Consider the following 25,934-nt stretch of genomic DNA (forward strand, 5'->3'; position numbering starts at 1 on the left):
AATGTTGAGAATCTAACTTTGCTATTATATGAAAACATCCAAAAAGTAAGAGGCAGCATGATATATACTAATCTAGGACTCCAATCAGGACTCTAAGAATCTAAGACATAGCTAGAATTTCATTATTTACTACTACTGTGATCAGGAACAAGTCAGTTAACCCCTTTGAGTTCCAGTTTCCTCATGTAAAATAGTATCTGCTTCAAGTACTTGTATCAATTCATGTAAAGATCAAATGAGGTAGCATAGAGGAAAGTTATAAAATGCTAATGCACTGTCACATTTTTCTTTACATAATGCTAGTGAGTGAAACTGTCCTGTAATCTCATGAAAAATATGAGATTACAATTATCCTTTTCTTGAAAACTTGACAGACTTTTTCTGTAAAAATGTCTTGGCCTGGTGTTAAATGTTAAATTATTCCTTCATTTTATTTAATGATTACATATAATTCAGCTTTTCTTTCTTTTTCAGATAATTTTGGGAAAACATTTTCCTAGGAATTTCTGTATTTTAATTTTGAAACTTGTTAGCATAAAGTTCTTCCTGCTATCACATATTTTTAATATCTGCTATATTTTTTTGACTTAGATTATGAAATTATAGGCATTTAATATTTTTGCTTTTATGTATTTTAATACTTAAATACAAAGTTAAAATATTTTAATACAAAATTTAAAATAATTATTTGTTACAATAATATAACAAAAAAAGGTAAATTTTTTTTTTTGTATTACAACGTCCTTAAATAAATGTTGCTAGAATGTTTGTCAGTTTACCTGTGGTTTTGGCATGACATACCAGTCTATATATTTTTCATTCTTTTCCATACTCTAACCTTCTTGAAAAAGATTATTCAAAACAACAAACGAAAATAACTTTCCTCATAACAAGCCTTCCTTCCTGAAAGACTCTAATGATTAAGAGGGCATGTGGTTCATTGTATTTCTGAAGTACTAGTCTTGCCTCCCCCCAGTCCCTCACACATATTTCATTTGTAGATATTTCAGTCAGCCTGTGATGAGGGAGTGGGCAGGGTGGAGGAAGGTCCCATTAAGACCAAAGAAGATTATTTGATTATCACATACATAGAAAGGCAAATTCAGGATATGAAGCATAACATAGGAGTCTTAGAAAAAGAGAGAGAAAATAGAAAAGATTTCATAGTAGAAGCTTCTGTAAAAACACTTGATTGGATCTTAAAGACACTTAAGTACTCGTATAATTACCACACGTATCAAAAACATATTTAGGTTTTCAGCCGAAATACAAATAAGATTTGAGAAAATGACCAATCTATACCTTGTTTTTAGATTTTTTTTTTCAGAGATATAAGTACAAGAATGTAAGTCTACATAATAAAATCCTAATTGGAAATCTGAGCCAAAAGACAAATAAATTAAAATAAAAATTTGTTAAACTCCTTTTCTTGTGGTGTTTTTCTTGCTGTGTTACCAATTCGCAGAGGCAGGAAAGGGCTTTGAGCAAACACTGCTGTAGACCCAGAAACGCACTGGCTTGCTCATCAAAGAGCTTCTGCTGTCACATATATTGTCCTACTGGTATAACTAGTTTCCCTAATTACTTTGCTTGATCTGAATTGTTATGGGCAGGAAAGAAATAATTTACCTTAAATACAAAACGATTAGCCAAGCCTCAAAAGATCAACTATCTAAATGAAAAAAACAGAGACATAACAAATTATCCTTATTTTGAAATCTTCAAAGTACCAACAACACATATGTGTCCAAAATAGTACTTGAACACTGAATAATACCTCAAAGAACAAAGTTTCATTATATTTAATCACATATATTTTTTAGTAACATACCTCAGGAGGTTTGAATTCTTCAATTCCACCTTCCATTTTCTGTTTAAGTGCACTGTTTACTTGCTTAGCATTCTGAACCTTCAACAAAATAACCCAAAATGTAAATCAGATCACGTACTAACGTAAATTTTCGAATAATCAATAAATGAAAATGATATATTCTAAAATTTGCTTAAATTTTATTACAGGACAACAGACATACATATTACACTTAGGGTGTGATACACCACTCATTCAACTAATGAACACATTAATACACACATCTAACAAACTAATAGACTTTGAATATCTTTTAACACTGGCTCTTAAAACCAAAGACAACTGGCATAGATACGGATTAAACTGCATGAATATTTCCTATTACCATAATGTTTTGACCAAATAACAATTATTCCAATAATAATAATAATGGAGGCCAATATTTATTAGGTGTTTATTATGTATAAAATGTCATTTTTAGTGCTTTATTTGTGCTAAATCAATTAATTCTCACAATCACCCTGTGAAGTAAGTACAATCAATTCTGCTATAACATGATAAATGCATTCTTAAAAGTTACTGTACTATACAAAATCCACAATAAAAACTAAAGGGCCCACAGGGAAAAGGAGGTTGGAACACAACATTCAAAAACTTCATCAATGATACATAAGAAAACAGGAACCCAACAAAAATGGGAGCACAGTTCTACACATTCTAAATGGTTAAGAAACCCACAAATGCTACAATAAAGATGGTAGTTTACCTTGAAAAGAACCCAAAGGTTTCTTGTGGAAGTGGGTGTTAAAATGGTTGCAGCTTGTGAGTTATTGTTTTGCATTCATGGTTTGACTAAAGGCTAAGCATTCAATCAAATATATACTATATATACTGTCTTGAGTATAAAGAGTCCAGTGTCACAAAAGTCAAGGGAAAGGAATTCCAAGAAGGAAGAAATGGTTGACAGCGTCAAACATTACTCAGTAGTCAAGGGAGATAAGAACCAAGAAGGAGGCATTAGACCTGACAATTTGTTCATAAACGATCTGAAGACAGCTTTCAGTGGTACAATAGGAATGGCGTATAGGGCACAAACTAGATTGGAAAGGGTCAGAGAATAAGTGGTGGTAAGAAAGCCGAGGAAGCTAATGTGTGGTCTATGTTTATTGAGAAAGTTTGCCAGGGAAGAAAAGAGAAATAGAAAAGCAGTTTGGGTGAATAACCAGGGCCAAGGGATAGAGACATCTGAACATGTTTAAGATACAGTATTTTGGTCCCACACTATACTGTTGCAAGGTACTTACATTTTATAAGAAGTGGTGTACAGTAATGCCCCCTTATCTACAGAGGGTATGTTCCAAGACCCTAGCAGATGCCCAAAACCTTTGATAGTACTAAACCATAATACACACAGGTTAAATGTCTGTTATCGAAAATACTTGGGACCAAAGTGTTTCAGATTTGGGGGGATTTTTGGAATATCTGCACAATACATACCAACTGGGCATCTCTAATCTGAAAATCCAAAATGCTCCCATGAGCATTTCCTTTGAGAATCAAGTGGGCGCTCAGAAAGTTTTATATTTTGGAGCATTTCAGATTTTTGGATTAGAAATGCTCAACCTGTACTAGGTTTTTTCCTATATATCAATGATAAATTGGCACAATAAGAGATTAACAACAGTAACTAATAATAGAACAGTAACAATATACTACAATAAAAGTTATATGAATGTGGTCTCTCTCCCAAAATATCTTATTGTACTGTACTGTAGATAACTGAAATCATGGAAAGCAAAACAACAGATGAAGGGGGACTATTGTAATATTAACTCTAAGTACACAGTGATAAGCTAAGGATGCATATTGTAATCCCTAAAAGCAACTACAAAAAAGAAGAAAAGAAAATGCAAAGAGATATATAGGTTGTTGCAAGAGTAACTGCGGTTTGAGCATTATTGACATTCGCTGTTTGATACTGCAATACATTCTTAAATGTGGTTACTTTATACGTCATTTTAATGTGCATTTTTTGCTTTATTATTATTTTTTTTTTGCTAATGACTTATCACTCACTATTTTATATTTATTTTAGACTATGGAAATGATGTTAGACAAAAAGCAAATTCGAGTGATTTTCTTATTTGAGTTCAAATAGGTCGTAGAGCAGCAGAGACAACTCAGAACATCAACAACGCATTTGGCCCAGGAACTAACTGCTAACGAACATACAGTGCAGGGGGGGCTCAAGAAGTCTTGCAAAGATGATGAGAGCCTTGAAGATGAGGAGCACACAGTGGCAGCCATCGGAAGTTGACAACAACCAACTGAGAGTAATCATCGAAGGTGATCCTCTTACAACTACATGAGAAGTTGCCAAAGAACTCAATGTCGACCATTCTATGTTTGTTCGGCATTTGAAGCAAATTGGAAAGGTGAAAAAGCTTGATAAGTGAATGCCTCATTAGCTGACTGAAAAAAAAAAAAAATCGTCGTTTTGAAGTGTTATCTTCTCTTCTTGTACGCAACAACAAACCATTTCTCGATTGGATTGCGACGTGCTACAAAAAGTGGATTTTATATGACAACCAGCTCAGTGGTTGGATGGAGAAAAAGCTCCAAAGTACTTCCCAGAGCCAAACTTGACCATAAAAAGGTCACGGTCACTGTTTGGTGGTCTGCTGTCGGTCTGATCCACTACAGCTTTCTGAATCCTGGCAAAACCACTGCATCTGAGAAGTATGCTAAGCAAATTGATGAGATGCACCGAAAACTGCAAGACCTGCAGCCGGCATTGGTCAACAGGAAGGACCCAATTCTTCTCCATGACAATGCCCGACCGTGTGTCACACAACCAATGCTTCGAAAGTTGAACGAATTGGGCTTTGAAGTTTTGCCTCATCCACCGTATTTACCTGACCTCTCGCCAACCAACTACCACTTCTTCAAGCATCTCGACAACTTTTTGCAGGGAAAACGCTTCCACAAACAGCAGGATGCAGAAGATGCTCTCCAAGAGTTCGTGGAATCCTGAAGCACGCATTTTTATGCTACAGGAATAAACAAACTTATTTCTCATTGGCAAAAATGTGTTGATTGTAATGATTCTTATTTTGATTAGTAAAGATGTGTTTGAGCTTAGTTATAATGATTTAAAATTCAAGGTCCGAAACTGCAATTACTTTGGCACCAACCTAATAGCTGAAAAATGTAAATATGACCATGGTACACCTTTCTTTAAAGTCCTTCAGTGGTTTCCTAACTCAGGATAAATTATAAATTTCTTAATATGACTGTCTTATAAATCCTTGTCTACCGTGATTGTAATCTGCTAAAGGCAAGTAGAAACTAACGAAGAACTCTGACTTTCATCAGACCAATTATTTTTAAAAGATAATATTGGCAACAATGTTTAACCTACAGCTAAAGAGAAGTGGACAGAAATAATGAACAAGATAGTTATTTTTAGGCAATAGGTGATAAAGGCCTGAACAAGGGTGGTAGTGACGGGATAAAAATAAGAGGATTGGTTTAAAGGAAATTTCAGAGATAGAACTCACATAACTTGGTTACCACTTGGGTGTACGTGTGTACAGCAAGGGAGGAATCAAACACGATTGCAATGTTTCAACAGACAGGAAAAAAAACTTTTGGAGAAAGATCTAGCAGGCAGTTGGAACTATGGCTATGGAGCTTTGGAAAAGTTACAGCTTGAGAAATAGATTCAGACTTTACTGGCTTATAGTGTAGGGTTGGTTGACATTGACCAAGAAAATACAGATTTAGAAGAGTACCTAGATTTAAGGAATATGAAAAAACAAAGACCAACAAACAAAAAACAGGAAAAGATGACTGAGAAAGGCCAGAGACCTAATAATATCCATGAATGGAGTACTTACTATGTGCCAGGCACTGTTTTGAGCACTTATCGTATATTATCTTGTTTAATTCCTCCCAGCCACCATATTATCATCCCCATTTCCAGATGAGGAAACTGAGGCTAAGAGAAGTTAAAGAGCTCCTCTATGGTTACACAGGAAGGAGATGGTGTAGCCAAGGTTATTTATAGGTCCGCTGACTCTTAACCACCTCATTATGATGATACCCCTACAATACTACTGCTCCTACTACTGATGAGGATGAAGACAACAGCCATTATTAACTAAGCATTCAAAATGTGCCAAACACTGCTAAAAAATCTACATGTACCATTGCAAATAATTCCCAAAAACCTGCAAGAGAAGTATGACTACTGTCCCTAACTTCATAGATGGAAAATTAAAGTTTAGAGAGGTTATATAATTTGCCCAAGATCACAGAGCTAACAAGTGGCAATGCTGGGATTCAAATCTAGAACAGGAAGAGATATCCTATAAGCTGGACACAAGATAAACTTTAAAAAGTGAAACTTACATAAATGGGGGCTGAGAAAATCCGCAAACAACTGAGTTCAACCCAGGTAAAACCAGATAAGCAAAATGGACAGAATCATTAAAAATATTATTTTTATAAAATACCTGACGTTTTAGAGAGATCAACTCCATGTCCAGTTGCCTCAGGATGGTGTTGGCTGCATTGGGACTACAGGAAACAGCTACCACATCTTCCTGGGTTAAATACATGCCCTTAGGTGGACGGCACTTAGAACGCTGAGAATGATGGCGATGTTGTAAACTCTGATACTCTCTCCTTCCAAGTCCAATCTTGCTAGTTTGGACAGGTTGTTCAGTACTACCCTAAGAAAACAGGGACAGAATAACAGGTCATTTGGTTTTCACAAATGTATTATATAAACTGGAAGCAGTCTATTACGCAGTAATACTAGAAGTATCTGCTGCACTAAGTACAACTAAAAAGCTATAATACTTTTAACTAATTATCTTATCTACTAGTCCACACACACACATACCACTCACCAACTGAGGGGAAGCATATAACATAATCTCCTTGGTTAACTCACTTAATCAAACATTTAGCTTCTAGTCCCACAGGACTCATTTTAAACTCTAAATTTTCCTGTATTTAAAATTTTCCTGTTTGCTTCAGGATGAGATATATTTTCCCTCACCAATAAAGTACTGTGAACTTACAGCAAAAAAGAAGCACTATAACTTACTAAATGCAAAGTTTTAAAAAAAGTAAAAAAAAAAAGAAAAATGGGACAAATTAGAGATTATGACATGGCAGATTAGACGGCTGGTAAAAAAGAGATAACATTTCATTTTCATGTTAGAGTTGCTGAAAGAGAATTATGTCTCTAAAGGTTAAAAAGGACATGGAATTATCTTAACCCTGAAAACATTTTTAAACTCCTGATCTATGAATAAAATAAACGAATTTATGCCTCAGAAGAGGTTAGGAGAGTTCTAAAAATGACCATGAAGTCCTAAACAGTATTTCATTATTATTTATAATATTCTTAAAGTGTGATATAAAACAACAATGTTCTTCTGTGCTTCTGAAAGAGGAATACATTAGAAACTGTGTCTATTATGCTGAAGGCTATGTCATTGAACAGACCTAATAATCCAATTCTTTAGAAAAGGAACTCCTGGTAAAATTCATAAAACAACTGTATAATGAAGCATAATCCACTTCATTGCTTAAAATCCAACTCTAAGCAACACATGTCAGATTTGATGTTCAGAGAAACTCCTCCCAGGGTAGCACCCTAAAATGGCTGGATCAAATATTTTTTAAAAATTCTTTTAAATTTACTTCTGAGCTGGCCGCGAAGTGAGGAAATTCCTCAGAGGCCAGAAATGATGAGAAAGCAAGAATCCAGAGGGATAAGCAAGTATGCAGTAGTTGGCATTTGCGGAAAGCCCAAGCTTCAGTGGACAACAGGTGCAGGGGACAGGAGACAAAGCCAGTATGCTAGAAGGGGAACTCCATTAGTGTGCCAAGTAGAAAAATAAATCCTTGCTCTGCAGAGGGAGAGAATGATTAAAGGGAATCATGCCCATCTCACCCTTGGCTGAGTGGAACAAAAAGAAATCAGAAAGTCTCCTCTGAGAATCTCTAGCCATAGGCCTATATTCAACAGGCTGAGGCCTAAATTTATTTATTTATTTTTATTCCAAAATATTAAGGGGGTACAAGTGTTTTTGCTATACAGGTGAAATGTATAATGGTGAAGTCAGGACTTTAGCATGCCTGTCACCAGAATAGTGTTCATTGTACCCAATAGTGAAGTTTATCCCTCACACCTCCCCACGTGGGGCCTTAATTTTATGATCTGTCTGGCCTGAAAAACCCCAAATTGAAAATTTAATTTAAAAGTGTCTCAGGTTGGTAGCACCTACAGAGACTTAGCAGAAGCAAATACAAATCCTTTCTAGAAGAATGCACTTTAAACCTAGGTCCCAAAAATTGTTTACAGCCAGGTACAGCTGCCTGTACCTTAGAAACTTTTATTCATCAACATTTTGACTATTTCTTTGTTTACAATTATGTAGTTTCTTGGCTTATTAAGCAGAGCATGTACGTCAATTTTGCCTTTTCTTAAGGATTTTAAATCATCCTTATTATCATCATATCGAGGAGAGCATCATATAAGTGCTTTTCTAGATGGAGATTCTTTCATCTCTTCCTTTCACAGGCAGCTTTCAGTTTTCACTGACGATGTCAATATACCTGGTACTACTTTTCAATCTGCTATAACATGGACCAAACAAAATGTTTTCAAGAAAAACTGAGTAACAGAACCAGAAAGCTTGATTTTACACTTAATACTATATCATTTAAGGGTGGTTTTATTTCTTTTCCATGGATTAAAAACTAGGGATCACAGCAGGGCTTTTATACTTCTGAGTAGATGAGATAAGCCCAAAATTACTGAAACCACTGGCTAACTAGGGTTCTAGGTATGACTGCATTTCCAAAAACCTCTCATTAACATTGAAATTTACTACCTTCTAAACTCTTATATAAAAAAGTTTTTAATATGAAGTACTGCACATTCTTCTTCAGTGATTTGTAGAACAATTACTAGCACTTGTAATGATCATCATTACCTCTTTTTTGGCTTCTTTTTTGGGATCATAATCACTATCATTCCCATCCATTGGGTGTGTTTCTTCCACATCATCATCACTGAGGAAGAAACAAAGATTAGTAAACTTAATTCCCTTCTTTTTATTCTATTCTACTGCTCTTATCAAACTGTAATATACATTCTAACAATTCTACTAAATACTTGAACAGAACAAGAGCTCTCCTTGGGAAGATGAGCTTGCAATTTATATTTCTGTAGTATTTAGAAATATTTGTCCTGTTGAGTAAACAGATCATTTTAGCAAGCATTTCTAGCTCAAAAAATAGAGATTCAATGGGAAAGGGATTTTAAAAAAACATCATTTGGGAAAGAGAACACACAATTTGATATAATGCTTATAATTTCAGTTCTCCAGTTGGGGACTAAACACAGACAAAAACGAAACAAAATGATTTTATACTACACCAGAAAGATATAGCTACACTAATGGAGACTTCAGTTACTGAGGTAATTGTGAAAAGAGCCTCTTCCACAGAATATATTCTTTAATATATTCTAAATGTATGTGTTGAATATATCAATACTAAAAGGAAGCATTTGTGATTACAGTTAAAAAAGTTGAAAAGAGTTCTTACTATTAAAACTTCTGCCACTCGGCTCTTCCTGTCAGATCAGAAACATGAAATTAAGGATAAGAAATGTTTACAGTGTGTTGTGGTAATCTTTCTGCCTTAGGAAATATAAGCAATCCAAAGCAGTGTCCCTAACAATGTAACTATATAAGGGCGTCCAACGTACCTGTCACCCTGATTATGTCTATTGGCTAGTTTACGAGCCTGGCGATCCATCAGACTTGTCCTAGAGCGAGTTTTTTTCCAGGAATAGTAGTATTTTACAAGGCTTGCAATTGTCTTATCTGGTAGCTTAAAAAAAAAAAAAATCATGTCAATATTGGCAAATTTAATTCATAAACTCTGATTAACAAAATGAATACTTTTTATATTCTTTGACAATTAATAGAGGCATAAATCAAAGATATTTATGAGTACCTTATGAATTATCTAGCTAAAAAGTACTGTTGTAGTCACATTATCCCATAATACCAATTTCACTGACATTTCTGAATGAATCAATATTCCCATTTGTTCCTGGTAGGGGGGGAGAATATCACAAAGAAATTTGGAGAAAATGTCCCCAAAAGTCCCCAGCATAGCCATGTTAATATTCGGTATTTGTTTTCCTTAAAGAGCTACTCAATTATTTTTTTCTCTCTGTAAACTGGAATTTTAGATATAATTCACATAATATAAAATCTACTATTTTAAGTGTACAATTTAGTGTACTAAGTTGTGCAACCACCTCTATCTAATTCCAGAACATTTTCACAACCTCAAAAAGAAATCCTATCCTATTAGCAGTCATTCCTCCCTTCCCCCAGTCCCTGGCAACCACTAATCTACTTTCTGTCTCTATGGATTTGCCTATTTTGGACATTTCACATAAAGGGAACCACACAATATGTAACCTTTTGTGTCTGGCTTCTTTCTTTAGCAAAATGTTTTCAAGAAGAGCTATTCAGTTCTTAATAATGAGTTTTTAAAATCACCTTGTTTTAAATCTAGGTCTTAAAATGCTAAATAATGCAAACAGGCTTTCGCCACCAAATAAATTCTTTTTAGTACTAAAACGACTAATGATCATGCACTGATTTGTCAGTGATAAGCAAAGATGCAAATTCCCCACCAAAAAGGTTCTCTTTGATTATGGAAGACACCTAGGTATATCTGTAAAACATTATCTAATTTTCATCTACTCAGGTTAAAACAGTTTAATAATGCAGCAATTTCTCAGATTTGTATTATTTTGACACAACTCTAAAAATTCAGGGATTCGAAATATAGAGCAGTTTTCCTTCTCAGGGAAAAAAAAAAAAGCAGCACCTGGACAACACTGAAATAATATGCAATATTTAAAAACAGGCTTTCATATCCAAAAATATATAAATTAGAAAATAAAATCTTAAGGTCAAAAAATGAACATTTAAAAATAAAGCTGAAATTATGACTTTTTTCCTGACACAACCAACATTTAATAACTCTATTACACATACATTTAAGTCAAAATAAAAACTACTATAATGAAATAGCATGTAACTGTCATGTATGAGTGGTTGCAGAAAGTAGCACTGTATAAAAATATACCCATTTCAAAGTATTTTGTAACATTAAATTTAAAAACTTTTTTGTATTTAATAATTAGGAAGTATTCAATAACAGCATAAGAGATCACTCAGGTACAATCATAGAAAGACCAAAATTACCATACCATTTGCTGAATCCTGTGAAAGCTCTTTCCATGAAAACTAAAGGCTTGTTCAAATAGGACTTTATCTTCCACTGTCCACTCATCCGGAAAGGGAGTGAAATTAGGGAGATCAGCAAGGGACTTCTCAATGTTATGTTTATGCCAGAACAACATGCCAAGTGCCTTTGAAGAGAAATCATTCCCCTTTGGTTTTAATGGACTTATGTTCCATCACACTTAAGAAAGTTAAACACAAATTAGATTAAAATCTTAAGCCTATGACTTCAACTGAAGATACACTCACAGTTTGGGACTTTTAATCAGGGGCGCCCAGGTAGCAGACCTCATTTATTTATTTCTTTTAAATCAGGGCCTCAGAACAGTGAATGTTCTTACATACCATATTTGTTGCAGAATCTAGGAAAAACAGTGAGCTGAGGAGAGTGACTATAATTACTACTAAAGCAGGTTTGTAGGCTCGTGAAGACTTTCACCCACATTTATTAATTTCTCAATGTGTAGAAAAAAATATGCTAAAAGGGAAATAGTCAATAAATCAATACTTGAATGAAATCAACACTTAAATGAAACTATTGATTATAACACAAAACCAGAAATGCTCAGTTGGGACTTAGTAGAGAGAAATTCAACTTTTCCCTTTTTACAAGTATATCACAGGCTAACCACTTTTAAGATGTAAAAGTACCTCCAATGCAACTTTAACAATTTTTTTACCACATATATTTTTTAAAGTTTCTTATTATCATAATATATATATAGAACTATAAGGAAGCATACAAATAACTTTAATGATTGATTACTATGTCATAAGAAAGCTGGAAACGGATAATTTCCAAAAATTTCATAAGTTTCCCCTCTATTCTAAGTAGTAGGCCTTTCTCTTAACTGTAAGGTATTGAGTATGATTTAGAAGATAAACTTTTATTTTTAAAAAAGAGATACAGCAACTTTTTATGTTTTTTATTTTTAATTTTGATTTTTATTTTTGAGACACAGTCTCACTTTGTCTCCCAGGCTGGCATGCAGTGGTGTCATCATAGCTCACAGCAACCTCCAACTCGTGGGCAGAAGCAATCCTCCTGCCTCAGCCTCCCAAGTAGCTGGGACTACAGGTGCCCACACCACCATGCCCGACTAATTTTTTCTATTTTTGGTAGAGATGGGGTCTCGCTCTTGCTCAGGCTGGTCTTGAACTCCTGACCTCAAGCAATCCTCCCACCTTGGCCTCCCAGAGTGCTAGGATTACAGGCATGAGCCACCACACTTGGCCAGCAACTTTTTAAATAGTGACTTTGAAAGTTAATTTCTGCACTTTTAATAACAGTCCTTTAAAATAAACATGAAAATGAATATATATGTACAGTTACATTTTAAAGGATTAACTTGCTAAAACAAATATTAAACAGAAAGGCAAGGGTTAAAAACAAAATAGGCACTCAAAGGTAGTTTCAGAATCCACAAAAAAGTTAATTACATTTAGATATATTAATATAGAGATAAAATAAACATCTTAATTTCACAAAAATATTACTTTACCATGTTATTAACTATAGTTAGCTCTTGGTAACCAAGGGTATAGATAATTTACCTTTCTTCTCTTAAAACAAATCTACCTGGTTTACTATTAATCTTTTTTTTTTTTTTTTTTTGGAGATAAGAGTTTTGCTAGAGTGCCATGGCATCAGCCTAGCTCACAGCAACCTCGAACTCCTGGGCTCAGGAGATCCTCCTGTCTCAGCCTCCTGAGGAACTGGGACTACAGGCATGCGCCACCATGCCCTGCTAATTTTTCTATTTTTAGTAGAGATGGGGTGTCACTCTTGCTTAGGCTGGTCTCACTCCTGAGCTCAAGCAACCCTCCTACCTCAGCCTCCCAGAGTGCTAGGATTACAGGCATGAGCCCCCGTGCCTGGCCTAATTCTGATAAAGGTTAATATAATATTTAGTTGAAATGACATTTAAGAATCTCTATTTCATTTTTCCATGTTCTCCATTCCCTCATCACTATGGATAATGAACCATGATATATTTATCTCCATGTACAGGGAAATAGATATATCATATATAGATATACCATATATAGATATATCCTTTTAAAGTTATCTAACCAAAAAAAAGCCTTTTGTGATTTCATTCAAAATTCAGAAGTCTTAAATATTTCTTTAAATAAAAGGTTTAACTCTTAGATCCTTTAGAACAAAAAGTCAAAAGAGAATTAAATTTTTTTATAAATAAAAGATTTGTTTTTAAAGTCCTATCCATGTGTATTTACCCCCAAATTCACCAAAACTTACTTTTTATTTTGGTAAGCATTTGCCAGAGCAATATTGAAGGCTCTCAGAAGCTTTTAGAACTCAAAATAGAATAGGAAACAGGCACTGAGAAAAAATGTTCAAACCCTTGAGATGATTAATGTTCATAAAAGAAAAATCCTTAATGCTGAAAGGTCAGATTTTGCCAGGACTTTTGTGGTATCTATAAGGTTGGTCAAACTTAGGCACTTTCTTAGGACAGAAACTATCATGCAATACTCTGTGGATCTGATAAATATTAAGAGGAGCCTTAGTGTTAAAATGTTTCTCTACATACCTGTTCCACATTGTAGCCATGCTTCTCCTTTGCAATTGCAATATATTCATCCACTGTAATGAAACAATGTTATATAATTAATTATTCTCATTTACTTCATTTACTCAGGTCTACTTTTTTTTTTTAACAGCAAAACAAAATAATTTATATTCCAAGGGTAAAAAAAAGTCAAAGCCATCTTTTATGAAACATCATAAAAAGAGATTTATATGAACAGGATCAGAAGCTCACCTGGTTTAAAATTTTATTTAGTATGACTTATCTCTATGACTATATATCATATACTTATCAAATTCAATAACATTACTACTGTATTTTTTTTTGTATGAAGAAAAAGACCAATCTGTGGGTAGCCACCAGAATCTAATTACATTGTAAAATACAATGATAATTTATTGATTTTCTGTTGCAGTTTTTATTTGAAGAGACTTAGCTATTTAAGACCCTTTCTCATGTTTAGAGTTGGCCCAAAGCCTTTATCATTCCACTTCTGATTGCTGTAGAAAGGATGGTTTATCTATATAGCTTTGCCAGGTAAACATAATAATGACACATTTAAGTATGCTTCAGTATCCCTAAATGTTCTTAAGCTCTTCCTGCTTGCTATGCAAAGAGTGTCTGAGTATTACATTTATCCTCTATATGTAATTAAGCCAGCAGAACTATTTAGATAAGCAGTTTCAATGATGATCCACTGGCTATTTGAAGGCCTCATTGCTGAGAAGTCTGCCACATTCAACAGGACTCAATTTGATGTGAAGTCCATATAATGACCCTTTAAAATTACATACACACACACATACATATATATATATTTTCTTTAAAAATATATTTGAGAAGCAGTGGTTAAGAATTCTGATCCTGGAACAGCTTGTCTACCTGGGCTTCATTCTCAGCTTGTTGCTAGTTTTTGGATTTTAGCCAAGTAACTCATCTTTTTGTACCTCAGTTTCCTCACTTTAAATTGTTGATAAGAACAGTACCTTCCTCCTAAGATTAAATGAGTTAATAAATGGAAAGTGCTCTAAACAGCACCTGGCATATGTTAAGCACTTAATACGTATTTGCTATTATTACTGGTCAGTACAGTTTAATATATGAATATGCTACTGTAACAATAATGCTGTTAGAATAACAACTATTTTTTTATGGGTGCTGTTATATATTACTAAGTGTAAGCTTTGGTGCAGAAACTCCAAATATTACATTTTGTTTAGAACCCAAAGCACTCAAATACATGACAGGCCTAAATATATGCTAATTAAATTTAACAAAAATATCTTATAGTCCTATAGACAGAAGATTAAATAACACCAACTGACCTGTGGGTCTCAACCCTGGCTATGTATTAGAATCAGTGCGGGAGCTTTGTTCTTTTTTTGAGACAGAGTCTGACTCTGTTGCCCGGGCTAGAGTGCTGTGGCATCAGCCTAGCTCACAGCAACCTCAAACTCCTGGGCTCAAGCGATCCTCCGGCCTCAGCCTCCCAAGTAGCTGAGACTACAGGTGCTCGCCACCATGCCCAGCTAACTTTTTCTATTTTTAGTAGAGACGGGGTCTCACTCTTGCTCAGGCTGGTCGTGAACTCCTGACCTCAAGTGATCCTCCTGCTTGGCCTCCCAGAGTGCTAGGATTACAGGCATGAGCTACCACACCCAGCCAGTGTGAGAACTTTTAAAAAGTAAAATGTCCAGACTCCACCTCTGAAGATTCTGATTTAATCAGTTTGTAAAGAGACTAGACATAAGTACTTTATTTTTTTTTTTTTTTTTTTTTTTTGAGACAGAGTCTCACTCTGTTGCCCAGGCTAGAGTGAGTGCCATGGCGTCAGCCTAGCTCACAGCAACCTCAAACTCCTGAGCTCAAGGGATCCTCCTGTCTCAGCCTCCCGAGTAGTTGGGACTACAGGCATGCACCACAATGCCTGGCTAATTTTTTCTCTATATATTTTTAGCTGTCCATATAATTTCTTTCTATTTTTAGTAGAGATGGGGTCTCGCTCTTGCTCAGGCTGGTCTCGAACTCCTGAGCTCAAACAATCCGCCCACCTCGGCCTCCCAGAGTGCTAGGATTACAGGCGTGAGCCACCGCGCCCGGCCTAGACATAAGTACTTTAAAAAAATGTTCCCCAAATGATTCCAATACATAGCCAGGGTTGAAAACCACTGCCCTAGACCTTCAATCGGATATTCCACATGGACACCACACTACAGGACATGTTGGCTAAATTGTTTTCCACTGTGCTAAGAAATGCATCACCGTATAAAACCAGGCTAAAACAGCACAATTCAGTGACACCCTGATGCTCAATTTGTGAATGAAAACTTTTGCCCATAATGATGACTGAACCTGGAAAACCCGATAGTCTCTTTCAGGTTCTTAGTACACAGTCCCAGGCCAAATGAATAATTTGTTTTTTATTAAGAATGCCTCAGGGCACCCATTTCCTAGATTACCAGCTAGACCTTTTGCTGGTGTTCTAAAGCTCTTAAATAAGAAGCGTTATCAGGTATGCAGAAGCATACTTAGTTTCCAATTTTTCTTATTGCATCAATACGCATTAGACTTACTATACATATGACAGGATATCATTAATTTTCATGGGCCTAAATGAACCGTCATGAGACATCTTTAAGATGTTAGTAAATATTCTAAAAAGACAAGTTTATTATTTCACAGCTGCTAGAATTAGCTGTTCAATGTTGTTGTTGTTATTTTAAAAATTCAATGATAACTGAATGGAGGGGTGGAGATCTTAGTGTTGTTACCTGCACGTTTCCTACATCTGATGTGCCGCAAAGGATCAGGTCCGCTACATCACACTGAAGTCTAAAGCCACACCATGATTCAAGAGGTGCATGGTCAATGATCCAGAAGGTCTCCGTCCAGAAATGGAGGGCACAAAGATGACCTGATGGCTGCTGAAGTCAGTTCTTTTCCCTTTGCTCTTTAAAATGGTAATGATAGTGGGCTCTTTGAAGTTTGAAGGCATTTCTTTACAGCTCCACATACTGAGGAAAAGCCTGTGCAGATGTCTACATAGTAACTCCCTCCCCTGCTTGAGGATTTAAGCAGCAATGCCATCAGATCCTAGGTTTTTCATTCTTCATGGGCCTGACACAAATTGGAATGATCAACCCACTATCTTTCAAAAGGAAAAACATTCTAACAGAACAACCTCCATTAAAAAACAAAATAAAACAAAGACAAAAACTGTTTTTTATGAGACTCTAAAAGAGCCAGAAACAAATATAAGTCACATTTTGAATTGGCTGACAGACCCCTGTTGACATTAACATTCAATTTCAGAAAACTTACATTTGGCATCTGGGATACTGTGATATGGAGACCATACAAGCATTCCTCCATTGTCTTTATCTGTGTACTTTGTAGCACCTGGAGAAAAAAAAAATTAATTACTTTGAATATGATGGACTTTATTTACATTCAAAATAAGTATAAACAAATTAATCTTTATTTTTATTTCAGTACAGGTACCTGCAAAGGAGGACAAAAAAAGTATAGAAAAACAAAGGGAAGGAAAACAGATTTATATCAAATATCCTATTTATGAAAATCAAGGATATTTTGAAAATGCTGAAGTTTACCTCCTTTAAAGACTTTCTTAAGTATGTTAGATAGCCGTAACTTGACAGAGTAGTAAATCTGATTTAACCTTCCATACATTTGTTAGAGATCATCAGTAAAAACTCAGACTTTTTAAACTAGAGAGAATGCCTCAAGTATTGTTTTATCCCATACCTAAATGGGCCAAGATTGCTATGTTTTTAAATACTTATGTCTGCTTTTATGGTTTTTATTTAATCTTATTCCTTCCTATGAGTCTGCCAGCTACTCCTTTTTAAACTGAATTTCATTTATTTTATATTTATAAAAGTATGTGCTCTGCATAAGAAAAATCAAAGATGTAAAAGTTAACAATGTGATTTCTTCTTAATGTAATTTAAAAGTCTACTTCTAACCTAGAAGCATACTATCACTTTCTTATTTATTTCAAATCTGTTATAATCCAGAAAGTCATAAAAATCAAGCCCTGTTAAAACTGCATGTAAATTAAGAATAAACAGGATGAATGAAAGCCTCACACAGATATGCCAGCGCCAAGAACATGCCCACAGGTTCTGTCTTTTATTTACTAGTTGGTCTTTTTCTGGCTTCCACCAAATCCTTAGATACATTCAAGTTAATTTAAAACTATCAAGAAATGAAGCATTGCTGCCACGTTTTAAGCAGACTTGTCTATGAGTATGTCACAACTGACTTTTATGAGGTACTGATAACTACCATTAAATAGGAGAATTCCAAAATTACTCACGTAAAATATTAATATAATTCTGAAGCTAAATTGTGATCATCTATAATCGTGTAAGATATCTGGAATAAAGAACATTCATTTCTAGGGCTAAGGGAACTATTAGTATAATCTCCATCTAGAGAAGTTATCCATCAAGCAATAATTTAATATCATTCAATAATTTTTTTATTTTTGAAACATCATTTATCACTACTGTATATTCAATCAACAATTTCTAAAGAATCATACACTATTCTTAAAATATGAAGCTAAAGTTATCTAAAAATTTTATGTATAAGGAAAAATTAAGCATGAAGAAAAATGAAGAAACACTATCAATGTATTAGACAAATAATTATAAAATAAATCTAAAAACAAAACTTTCTGTATTTTCTTGCATCTTTAATAAAAGAGGACAAAACCAGCAGCTTAGAATTTAAGAAAATACAAGTTAGAGGTTCATTAATTAAAATTTATAGTCAATGAAAATAAACTTTGACATGTCTTTTACAAACTTCAATATTAAGATACATATTTAATTTTTAACTATGTAAATAAAAATACAAATACAAAATAGCCAACCTACTCTGATGGAAATAAAACAGAAGTCCTAAGTTGGTCAGAAGCCTTTATTTAATTAATAAAATCTAATGTTACTTCCAGTGGATATTCAAAACTTCAATCCTTTAACATGGAACTGATTCCTTTTGCACAACTGATTGTGATAATAAGATCATTTAAATCCTACTTAACAGAACATGGAATGCAATAAAGAAAGGTTTCCATTAAGTCTCAAGTTTTAACAGCACATCATGCTTAATATTTAAACATATTTCCTTGCATCTCACATCTCATTTTTACATTACAGAAAGTCTGAATTGAAATATCTTTATTAAATGTCTCTTCTGAAACAAGTATTAAACTATTTTTTAAAATATTTTTCCCCATGAAAAATTACAGTTACATTTCCAAAAAAATTCTGAACATTGTAATTAAGGGTCTGATCTGACAGAAACTGGCATTGAAGCTGTGAGAACTAGCAGCTCTTCTAATACAGGGGGTGGTGGGTAGAGGGAAAACAATCCTGTCTGATAGCAGAGAATGCCTAATTAGGCATTTCACAATGTTCTTTCCGAAAATCTGAACTGCATTCCACTATTTTCAATTACATATGTGTCAACTAGGCCTAAGAGATGACTGATGTTCATAGGAAATAAGGGATATTTTAGAGCAATGGTTAAGAGTGTGGTCTGTGGAACCATATTCCCAGAGCTTGAATCCCAGCTCTGCCACTTGGTTGCTATGTCACCTTGGGCACATCTAATTAATCTGTGCCTCAATTTTCCTCATCTCTAAAAATATGGATGATGAGAGTACCTACTTCACAGAGTTGTTAAAAAATTAAATGAATTAATATAAGTGAAGTACCTGGCTTATGGTAACCATTATATGAGACTTAATCATCACTGCTAGTATATGCTTATTGAAAACAGCTCCCTTCTTAACTTCCCTTCTTTATCCTGAAAAGGCTTCTTCTCACCTTGTCAATCAACTAAAAAATAAATGAATAAAACCTCATGGGGCTATAACTCAAATGGCTGATGTCCTCTCTCACCAACCCTTTGAAAATGAGATTAAATAGATGAAATAACTTTTTTTGTTTTTCTGGCAACTCAGATTTGCTTCCCCTCCTATAAAATAATAGGATAAAGTAACTTTTACTATTAATTTATTTACCCTGTAGGATGCTTATATCCAATAAAATTTTACCCTTTCCATTGTAAATGTCGGAACGAACTAAGATGTTAGTATTTTAAGGACATAAACCCAATGTTTATTTTGTCTATCTATATGTAAGATTATACCTCAAAACTGTCTGTTAGAAACCATACTGAGAATCAAACCTGATTTATCAATAAAATAATCACGCCTTGTAAGTATCCTACCTTCTAAATGGATTAACAAACCAAAACCCAGATCGTAAACCATAATTTTAAAAGACTATAATAGTCGCATATTAGTTCTGAAAGCAAAATTGTTGAACAATCAGTTTAAAAGTTCTAAATAAAACATTTAAAAGTTTAATCCCTTTGAAATCATTTAGATCTCTTAACTGCAATTGGTAAAGTACATTTATGAAACTACTGGAGAAAACCAACAACTAAAAAACAAAAATACAATTTGAGAAGCCAGGATTTCTACATCAATAGCATTTCAAAGTAAGTACAAAAATAAAAATCTTCTATTAAGATTTCCTTTAAGATATTAAAAATAAGGACTTTGATGGACATCATGGAACAAATATACTACATTAAAAACTTAAATATTGAGAATATTAAGATGCTCTAAATATTTTTAAAATTTTTACTATTTATACATAAGGCCCTAAATTACATAGTTAACATATCAACTTCAAACTGGGATAAACAAAGATTTTCCCGGGGAACATGAGCATGAATATGTTTTAAGAGAATCAATTTTCAGACCTTTAACTTCCCTATGTTCTCATTCCCAAGACAATCTACCTGAGAACTCACCTGTCGTCTAAGCTACATGTTCCTTCTACTTGTCATCCCCAAACAAGGCATGTCTCTCACACATTCCAAATATTACAAGAGTACATGGCACAAAATTGTAAAACCTCCAGGGTTCCAAACAGGGTGTCAGCAAAGTCCTCCTTTACTCAAGGCACCATAACTAATACAATTTTAATCAATTATGTATTAATTGTAATAATTCAAGCCAGAAGAGATTTAACACTCAGAACCTTATGTTTTCAAGAATAGATGTTATGGTGATAGAGAAGTTAGGTGATCAATAAAGTACTTTCAAGAACAAAAATATAGTATGGAAAATAAAATTCTGTGGAAAAAATGCACGGAAATGATTTCATAGATAAAAAGGAAAAATGTAAACTTTCAGAATGTTAGGAGCCTGTCTATATATTTTATAAACAGATACTATCACATCACCATAGTATTTATATTGAATTGGATACATTTAAAATAAGGATATAAAAGCTTTATTTCAAAGTGTTAATTTTTTCAATACACCAGAGATTACATTCTTCAACTATTTAAACTTAGTGACAAATAATAGATACCATCTTTAAAATATGTGAGAATGTTTTTCCAAAATTATTTTATGGGTATGCAAGCAATGTATTTTGAAAACCACTGCTTTATATACATTAACTTCCACTTACTCTTGTGATACACTCAACATTATCACCCTTTCACAAAGGAGTCAGGCAGTTCATCTAAGGTCATTATGCCATATTAGATTAAAGGAAAGAGGTGAGACTTAATCACCACACAAAATTGCTTCTCATGGTGTAAGCACAGTCAGTAGGCAATAAATAAATGTTGGGAAGATCAAGTAAAGAACTGAAAGAAAATAATCAAAACTCCAGTTAGTAAATTATAAAGACATCATTAGCAAAGGGCCCATATATTAAGGTAAATTGTCCCTAAACTCTTAATTTCCATAATTCCAATATAAATGTCAATTCTTCTCATATTCTCTAAAATAATCAGTTTACTAATTCATTATTTATGTGCTTAATTTCTATCATCACTATCATCTCTTCCAATAAAAATATTCTCCACAAAAAATCCTCTTTTAATTTTCCTACATTCTGATCATCATAGTATCAGCACCACAAGGAATTTTTCTTCCAAATGATTTGTGGCGCTATGGGTGAGCCATCTTCATAAAGAAGGATTGAGTGGTTTGAGACAAAGATAATAAAATGAGAAAAAAAGGAGAGGGAGGAGCCGACCATTTCTCAATTTCTATCATTAGTTAATAAATCTCTTTTCCTTATTTTATCTTTTCCATGGCAATGTGTTTAAATTCTGACCTAATTATATTGAATTGATATGAAATAAAAACTTTGCACAACAGTTTAACACTTAGAATAGGAATAAAATAGAGCAGCAGTACAATGCTGAATGGCATAGAGGCTCAATATACCCTTGTAAAAAGTATCTAATAATTGATAATCTATATTTGCCTGACAAGATTGGTCTATCCTAACTACAAAAAAAAAAACCTTCCTAAGTTTAAATCCTAACAGATTTTGATTGTGTCCTTGGGTTTGGTATGCTTCTGGAGAAGATTATTAAGCAGAAAATGATTAAGTGAATTTCAAGAATGTGATGTTTATCCTTATTCTAGTAAAATCAATTATAGACTGAGTAAATAAATTAAAAATATGGCTTTAATTATTTAAAAAATAGTAACATTTCAGTGACTTTTTTTCTCCACAAATATTTTATTTGGTTCAAAATAAGCAAAATGTTGATCATCAATTAAGTTTGTTAATCCAAATAACAGCCATGTAAAACCACCTAAATAATATTCTGTTTAAATGAATTATTCCTCAAATTTTCAAATTTGTTAGTGTTTAGTTTATCATGAAACAAACAAACAAAAAAAATGTTTTACAGGGATTGGGCCATGGCATGTACAAGTTTGTTCCAGCAAGAAGCCTGACTCTTAAACACAAGACCCTTAATCAATCCGGGTATAGTTGTCTATGAAATGTTGACTCAGAAATCTCCCCGATGGGGCAAAGAGATAGGTAAGTTTATAAACCTAAGAAATAGTTCTAGCTGCTGACTTCTAATTTGGAAATAACTTTATCAATACCAAAAAAAGCACACAGTACCAATGAAAGCTCCAAATCAGAAAGGTGTACATAAACCCAGAATTATTCTTCATAATTATAAATTTTACTCTTTCCTGACTAACTGCCATATGCCCAGGCATTTAATCCTGGCAAGAATTCTATGAAATGATTTTTATAGCTAGGAAAACTGAGGCTCAGGGAAGGCAGGTGATTTGCTCAAGCACAAAAATAAGAGTTGGGAATTGAATTCAGTCTATCTTAAAGCCAAAGTATGCTCTTTCCAAATGTCAAGCTAAACCCTGAGGCAGCAGGGTAATGTGAAAGTGCCATTCACCTACTGGCTACATCAATAAAGAAAATTAGTTCTATAAAGCATTTAAAATTATGTGAAGCCCACCACTACACACACCAGTAGCCTTTGAATAAAATGTATTCACGCCATTTAGAAGGCAACCCAAATCTAGTGAACATTATTGTTTTTACCTATTAAAAAAGAGACTGTCTTGACAATCCTTTTAACACTCATTAGTTCAGCCCCCTCCCTTGGGACAGGAGGAACTGCTACCTGAACTCTTTAAATGATTAGTAAATTTTCTTTGTTGTCCTAATGTGGGGGAGGAAAGAAAATCCCCCTCTATACCCTGATAATTAAATAAACATGCTGTCCGTCCCCACCCCTCCGACAAAACGCAAGCCCTATTAATTTCTAACACCGAATTCCAGAGTTATCATGAGCGGGCCCTGGGCAAAATAATGACATAGCTATAAGAAAACGAAAAGGTGGGGCCCCTTTCAAAGTCGGTCCGCAGCCTGAGCTAAGAGGGTCTGGGCAGGGTGGGGAAGGCAAGGCGCTCCACTCGGAGAGGCTCCGGAGAGGGCGCTTCCATATGCGGAACTCTCGCCCAATCCCCGCGCCCGCTGAAATCCCGTGACCGCCAGGGAGCCTGTTTGGAGAAAAGTAGACAGGGAGCCCGCAAGCTGGGTTGGCAGAGGACGCTGGAACCTGGCTGCTCGGGGAGAAAATGTCTCCTTGGCAGCTGCAGCCACTGTCCTGTGGTCTGACTTCCTAGGGCTGGCTCGCGAGCGAGGTGTGCCGCCGGCGTCTCCCCACCCCCTTCCCCCACCCCTTTTTCTCCCCGCGGCTCCTGCACTCCGCAGAGATGCCGCGACCAAAGCTACACCACCTAGCCAAAAAGAAAGAACGGAGACAATCCCGTCCGCGCGAGGGTCGGCGGGGCTCGCCCTCGGCGTCCGCCGGTGACAGTCGCCCCGGTCTCCGCCGCCCGCCTGGCGGAGCGCGGCCCTCCGCTCCCGGAGCCGGCTCGGTGGCAACTGACATTTGCAGGGTTGGTCCACACACAGCCCTCACGCACACCCTCTGCTCCAGCCCTCGGCTCCGCCGCCGCTCCTCCCCCGACCTCGGACCCCAGCCTCCGCCAAGGGCCGTTTTCCCTCTGCTCATCCCGACCCCGCTTCGGGCGGCAGGGTCAGAAAGGCGATACCAGCACCGGGCAAGTCGCCTCCAAAGGGAACCATGTTAACCTTGCCATGCACACATCTGCCCACACGCCCTGTGTCACAGCCCGGCCAAGCCTGACAGCCTCCGCTCCACGGATGCCTGCCCAGCCCAGCCCCACATCCCCTCCCAGCCCCACGCCCGGACCCCGACCCCGTCTACCCCAAACCAAGCTCAGAAAAAGGGAGATGGGATTTTGCTTAAGCAAATATATCTACCTGGATCAAATTCAGGGATCCGAGCTTGGTATTCAGCTCCGACTCTCATCCCAACATCTGCAAAGCAATGCCAAAAAATAAAAAAAAGAAGAAGAAAAGAAAAGAAAGAAAAAGAAAAAGGAACAGACACTTAATAAAAAATAAAAATCGCTGGATGGAGGAAAGAAGCGGCGGGTGGATGGGAAGATATTAACTCCGGGCACTCCAAGAGATGGCAGCGGATGGGGGGTGGGGAGGGGGGGCGAGAGCGGAGGATTGGTCGAGGGCGGAGGGACGGGGGTCGCGGGGGGTGCTGCTGCACTGCACCGGGAGTTCGAGGCTACCGCAGCGCCCCGGCTCCGAGGGGAGGGAGGGCGGGAGCGCGGCGAGGGGAGGGGGCTGGGGGAGGGGTGGAGGGAGGGGGGCAGGCGGGCTGGCGGGGAGGAGTTCGAGGCTACCACCGTGCTCGTCGTCGCTGCTGCAGCCGCTCTCGGGCTCCGAGTAGTGCAGCCCGCCGTTGGTGGACGAGGCGCCGCTGCCGCCACCGCCCGCCGGGCTCTTGGCGCTGCCGTTGGCCGATCGGTTCTTCCCCAGTAACTCGGGCCCTTTCTCCATCATGCCGGGCATGGTAGAAGAGGGGAGGGGGAAAGGTGAGCAGAAGAGGTAGGCGTCAGGGTGAAGGGGGAGATGGCTTAGAGCGCGGGCGGGAGGGAAAGGAGGAGGAGGAGACGGCGGCGGAGGAGGAGGAGGAAGGTGTTAATATGGAGCCGCCATAACCGCCCCGGTCCGGCAGTAGCGCAGTCGCCTCACAACAACCCGCCCCGGCCCCGCCTCTCTCCCCTCCTCCCTCCGCCACCGCCCGCCCCGCGCAGTCCCGGGCACCCCTCTCGGCCGCGCCGCGCTCTACGCCGCCGCCGGTATCACTCCGCTCCGCAGGGAGGTTCCGGCCGTCTGGTGGGGGGGGCAGGGGGCCGAGAGGAAGAGGGGGAGGGGCGGGGAAGCCCCGCTCGCCAAAGGGCTGGGCAACCCCAACCGAGCGCTAATAAAATAGCCGCCGAGGCGCGGCCGCCGCTCGGGCTTCCTTCCTAGGGGGCGCTCCGGAGCGCGGGCGAGAGGCGCACGCGAGGGAGCGGGACTCTTTGCCCTCTCAGGGCGGAAGGAACGCGGCCAGCCAGAGAAAGGCCCGGCACGACCCAGCAGCCCCAGTCGGGGGGAGCGGCCCCCCTTTTGCTGAGAAGGCTGCGAGTTGGGGCTGCCCTGCGGGCCTTGACTGGAGCGGCCCTGCCCAGATACTGCGGCGGGTCGGCAGCGCGGCTCCCGGGGCTCCTCCGGTAGCGTGGAGCTGGTGGCGCGCGCTGGTCCGCGGTGCGGTCGCGCAGTCTAGCGGGGCGGCCTTGGGGTTCTGAGGCCCAGCCGGCCGGAGTAGACTCGGCCTGAAGGGTCTCGATGCTACAATTTTTGTTTCTGAATTTCTCAACTAAGGCCCAATCCCCTGGGGAGACTAAGGGTGGCGGGATGAGTTTCCGGAGCAATGCTGCCCTTCTCCCCCAGC

The 25,934-nt window shown here is 37.1% G+C and overlaps 1 protein-coding gene across 5 annotated transcripts in view; it reads right to left on the bottom strand.

Annotated features, from left to right (window-relative positions):
• Positions 1-25,198, bottom strand: part of RCOR3 (REST corepressor 3) — a 42,094-nt gene extending 16,896 nt beyond the window's left edge. For 2 of the 5 annotated variants that reach the window (XM_069459721.1, XM_069459719.1), the window contains exons 1-9: positions 24,844-25,198; positions 24,404-24,460; positions 17,040-17,117; positions 13,722-13,774; positions 11,133-11,294; positions 9,606-9,730; positions 8,827-8,905; positions 6,328-6,546; positions 1,832-1,909 (exon numbers count right to left, since the gene is read on the bottom strand). In XM_069459721.1, the coding sequence (XP_069315822.1) occupies positions 1,832-1,909; positions 6,328-6,546; positions 8,827-8,905; positions 9,606-9,730; positions 11,133-11,294; positions 13,722-13,774; positions 17,040-17,117; positions 24,404-24,460; positions 24,844-25,009 (1,017 nt within the window). In that variant the 5' untranslated portion in view covers positions 25,010-25,198. Of the gene's footprint in view, positions 1-1,831; positions 1,910-6,327; positions 6,547-8,826; positions 8,906-9,605; positions 9,731-11,132; positions 11,295-13,721; positions 13,775-16,489; positions 16,836-17,039; positions 17,118-24,403; positions 24,461-24,840 lie in introns of all 5 variants that reach the window. The other 3 variants (XM_069459718.1, XM_069459720.1, XM_069459723.1) reach the window with 2 other exon arrangements.
• Between the last annotated feature and the right edge of the window lie 736 nt (positions 25,199-25,934).

Source organism: Eulemur rufifrons, chromosome 27 (assembly GCF_041146395.1).
Source record: "Eulemur rufifrons isolate Redbay chromosome 27, OSU_ERuf_1, whole genome shotgun sequence".
In the NCBI taxonomy this organism is placed as follows: domain Eukaryota; kingdom Metazoa; phylum Chordata; class Mammalia; order Primates; family Lemuridae; genus Eulemur; species Eulemur rufifrons.